This window comes from Mandrillus leucophaeus, unplaced genomic scaffold (genome assembly GCF_000951045.1).
Source record: "Mandrillus leucophaeus isolate KB7577 unplaced genomic scaffold, Mleu.le_1.0 Scaffold398, whole genome shotgun sequence".
NCBI lineage: Eukaryota > Metazoa > Chordata > Mammalia > Primates > Cercopithecidae > Mandrillus > Mandrillus leucophaeus.
Genome location: NW_012104231.1, coordinates 138,317 through 142,968, shown reverse-complemented (window position 1 = coordinate 142,968; position 4,652 = coordinate 138,317). Strand labels below are relative to the sequence as shown.

Below are 4,652 nucleotides of genomic sequence, written 5' to 3'. Positions count from 1 at the left end.
CAGGGGCCCTAAACCAGCCCTAAAGGCTGGAGGTCTACTCGGGAGGCTGAGGCAGGAGAATCTCTTGAACCCAGGAGACAGAGGTTGCAGTGAGCTGAGGTTGCACCACTGCACTCCAGCCTGGGGGACAGAGCTAGACTTCATCTCAAAAGGAAAACAAAAAAGAAAAAACCGGAAATGGGAATTGTATCTGGGCAGGGCTACCCACAATGCACCATATTGAGATAATACTGCAGAGACCCTTCCCACCAGGAGAGCAGGGCCTCACCGTGGGACCCGGGAGTTCCGATGCAGGGCTGCGTGCCCCCTGCCCCCGGGCCCCCCTGCCGCCCCATGGGCACTGGGGGCTTCAGGTCCTTCTGTGTCCGGTGCTGCCCACCGCCGCTCCCTGTGGTGCACACCCTTCCTCGAGTCAGTCACGTTCCCTCCCGGAAGGACGCCGGATGGCACAGCCTGGCGGTTGGTATTCACTTTTCCTCCTCAAGGTTTGCCTCTAAGGTTCTCGTCCGAGCGGAGTTCGCTGATAGCCCTGGGGCCGCAGCGTGTTCCCTCGCCCCTGGGAAGGCCCAGGCCCCGGGCCGGCTGCTCACCTTGGGCACATTCTAGTGACATCTGTTGAAAAAGTGGGTCCTGCAGTGTGTTCACCCTCCTCCCACTCCTGGTGTCCAAACACCCGTGGCAATACTGAAGTCAGTTCCCTTCCCATGTTCACTGGGGCTCTTCCGGAGCAGACCAGAGGCAGGGTCCAAAACACACCACCACGAGGCAGCAGTTGCACAGGAGTGGGCAGAGCAGGTCTCAGGCCCTGGCTTTAGCCTGCTTCGTTTCCTGACGCTGCAAACAGGACAGGCTGCCCTGCCCAGCCAGGCCTTCCCTGCAGAGAGGTCCTTCAAGGCCCTGCCTAGGCCGGGAGAGATGTGTGCTTCATTTCAGGGAGCTAAGAGGCATCTATGGGCCGGGCGCGGTGGCTCAAGCCTGTAATCCCAGCACTTTGGGAGGCCGAGACGGGCGGATCACGAGGTCAGGAGATCGAGACCATCCTGGCTAACACGGTGAAACCCCGTCTCTACTAAAAAATACAAAAAAAAAACTAGCTGGGCGAGGTGGCGGGCGCTTGTAGTCCCAGCTACTCGGGAGGCTGAGGCAGGAGAATGGCGTGAACCCGGGAGGCGAAGCTTGCAGTGAGCTGAGATCCGGCCACTGCACTCCAGCCTGGGCGACAGAGCGAGACTCCGTCTCAAAAAAAAAAAAAAAAAAGATGCATCCATGTCCCCTGGCAGTGTCAGGCTTTTCAGAAACCTTGAGTTTGCAACAGATGCAAAAGTGAGATGCATCATCGCTCAGGATGCCCTGCACGGGCCTTGTGCCTGGTGGAGCTGAGCAGCCCAGTTCTGGATACCCAGCTAGTGGTGCTGGAGAGGCCACCAAAGAGGCTGCACGTTGTCCTTCTCTGATGCCTTCTCTGGATTTGTGCAGAGGCTGGGAGGGCTTTCAGGGAGGGCCAATGTCCCCAGAGTCCCCGGCTGACCTTTGGCACAGGCGAGGCAGGCAGATGGAGCCACTCCGGCCACAGGAAGCCTGCTCACTGCCCTGAGGGGACACTTCTGGGAAGAGGAGGAGTGGCCTTTCTTGAGTGGTCGTGCAGACATCATCCAGGACCCCCGTGCCTCCAGGAGGGTCCCCGGTCACCCCAGCCATCTGCACAGCCCTGACCCTCAGGCTTGCCTCCCCCAAGCACCTCACTACAGCTGGCCCACTCACTCCCTGAGGCCTCGTGCCCCCTCTGGCTCCAGCTTCTCTCAGTCTCCCTGGCCAGGGCCTTGTACATCCTGGGCACCCGGCAGATGGTCATTTGTTCACATAATCTTGTGAGCACCTTCCTTTGCCAGCGTTGGGGCAGGATGATAGTGGGCCAGGGCTGGAGTGGAGGGACATAGGGAGGGCTGGGATGCAGACCAGGGGCCCTAAACCAGCCCTAAAGGCTGGAGGTGGGGAGGAGCCTTCCCTAGGGGCAGTGGTCTGGACTGTGACCCAAAGGATAGCAGTGGGGGCATCTCCTGCCGGGTGGGGAGTGTCCCAGGCAGAGGGAGGAGCCGGTCAGTGGCTCAGGGGCAGAAGGAGGCCGCCTACAATCCAGGGCGCAGGGAGAAGTGTGGTACAGCTGGGAGGGGGGCTCTAAGACCTCCTCTCACCCCCAGGGAACCTAATGCCCCTCTCTGGCCCGGCACCCCCCGACTCAGGGGAAGCCAGGGCTCACCTGCTGCTCCAGGTGCCCCAACCTAGTGATCGGGTGCAGAGCTCTGTGTTTCAGGGATGAGAGGCCGGTCTTCATGCAAGCCATGTTTTTGAGAATGGTTCTGTGTTCACTCAACACATACAAACCGGGCAGACGCAGATCACCATCTGGGATGGAGGCATCCAGGTGGCAGAAGGGGAGGAGGGCGTGGGTGGAGGTGCAGGGAGAGCAGCTGCCGCCGGCACTGCAGTGGGTGCTGGCCCAGGAGACACTGGCTGCCGTTCACCATGCAGCAAAGCTTTCTCAAGTCCACACTGGGGCAGCCATGGAGTGGGTACCATGGCCAGAAACGAGCAAGAAGGATGCCATCCTGCCCTCTGTGAACTTACAGTCTGTTAGGGAAGACACTGTGACAAACTAAGGTTGGGGAGGGCAGCCACAGAGCAAGTGCAAGAGCATCTATTCTGGGTAGGCTTCCTGGAGGAGGCAGCACAGGTGCCGAGCCCTGAAGGATAAACACAGGCCAAGAGGAGTGGGTGGATTATTTAAGGCCCTGAAGGACATGAGGCACGGTTCCCTTTGTTCCTGGGGACGCCCAGGAGAGTCCATGTGCGCTGGCCTCGGGGGGGATCTGTGGGTGTAGTACGTTTCCAGGTAGTGCCCCCAAGAAGACCACAGTGTGGGTGAAGCCCAGGGCAGTGCGGATGTGGGGCTTTGTTGCTGTGTGTGTCCCTGCCCTGCTGAGCCCCAACCCCCCTGTCCCCCCAGCTCTCCTATGTGGACGCCGAGGGCAACCCTGTGGGCGTGGTACAGATGACCTTCCTGCGGCTGCTGAGTGCCTCAGCCCACCAGAACGTCACCTACCACTGCTACCAGTCAGTGGCCTGGCAGGACGCAGCCACGGGCAGCTACGACAAGGCCATCCGCTTCCTGGGCTCCAACGACGAGGAGATGTCCTATGATAACAACCCCTACATCCACGCCCTGGTGGACGGCTGTGCAGTGAGTGTCCCGCGCCACCCCCAGCATCCCTGCTCACGCCTCCGTGGGGCTCACGCCTCACTCAGCACAGGTTGACCTGTCCCCAGGATGCCTGCCGGAGGGCAGTGAGGGCCTCGGACCAGGCTCTTGCCCCCAGGCAACCCCACAGTTGCAGGGTAGACTAGGAATCCCAGGCCTGTGTAGCCAGAGCTCCGGGAATTTTGGAGAGTTCCGTGGGTTAGGACGGGACATCTGAGACCTGGCTGGAAAAGCCAGGGGCCTGGGTCCCTCGCCGCATCCAGGGCTGTGGCGTGGAGTGAGGAATGGAGGACCCACCATGGTTCCAGTTTGGAGCTGGGAGCCTCCCTCTCCTTGGACAGGGCTCTTCTGGGAGTGGCCAGAACTAAGCTGGGCCTGTTCCCGAGAGCACGGCCAGGCTGGAAGCACTGCAGACGGAGAGTTGCCAGCTCTCTGGACTGCCCGGCCCGTGGACCCTCTCCGTGCGGGGAGAGCTGTTCTGCTCGCAGACAAGGGAACGGAGACCTGAGCTGCGGGAGGCTTGCTCAGACCTCACGGGCAGTCAGGGCTGGTATTGGCGCTCATACCCCTGCCTTTCTGCCCCCCCGTGGGCCTTCCCACATGCACGCCTTTTCCTCCTCTCTACGTAGCGAGCTGGGCTCACCTCCGTTAAGGTTTCCTCGAGACTGCCCCTCCCAGGGCTGCCAGGGCCATTGCACAGGTCTGGGATGTGCCTGCGTGTCCCGGAGGTGTTTAGGGTGCAGCTGTGCCCCAAGATCCCAGGCCTGCGGGAGCCTCAGACATGTTCCCCTCGTGTGGCCTTTTAGAGGTTGGAGGTGGGAGTCGCTGAGAAGCCCAGTCTGTCTGTGGGTCTTCCTGTCACTGACACTGGAGCCCGTTTTGTCCACTGCTGATTCCTGAGACCCTGCAGAAAACACCACTTAGCACTTGGGTCCTTTCGTGTTGCTAGAAAGGAACGCCTGAGGCTGGGAGAATGGGAAGCGGTTTACCTGGCTCCCAGCTCTGCAGGCTGTGCAGGAAGGTGGTGTGCTGCCAGCATCTGCATCCAGTGATGGCCTCAGGCTGCTTCCAGTCTTGGGAAGGTGAAGGGGCCGGGGGTGTGGAAGGCATGGGAGAGAGGAAGCGAGGGGGTGCCAGGCCCTTTTTTCAGCTCTCATGGGAACTAGTAGAACGAGAACTCGCTCATTACCCCAAGGGCAGCACCAAGGCCCGTGACCCAGACGCCTCCCACCAGGCCCACCTCCAACACCGGGACCACATTTCAATGCGAGATTTGGAGGGGCGAACGTCCAAGCCATGGCGCCGACCCAGGCCAGCTCCTGAGGGGAACGGGGCTGGCGTTAGGGCCAGCCCTGCAGGGTGCCCTCCTCTGAGCAGCACAGATGGGTCCTCAGAG

General features: G+C 61.0%; 1 protein-coding gene across 1 annotated transcript in view; it reads left to right on the top strand.

Annotated features, from left to right (window-relative positions):
* Window positions 1-4,652, top strand: part of COL5A1 (collagen, type V, alpha 1) — a 185,901-nt gene that overhangs the window by 170,778 nt on the left and 10,471 nt on the right. Inside the window, exon 64 of the mRNA XM_011991540.1 lies at window positions 3,005-3,238. Coding sequence (XP_011846930.1) covers window positions 3,005-3,238 — 234 coding nt within the window. The remainder of the gene's footprint in view (window positions 1-3,004; window positions 3,239-4,652) is intronic.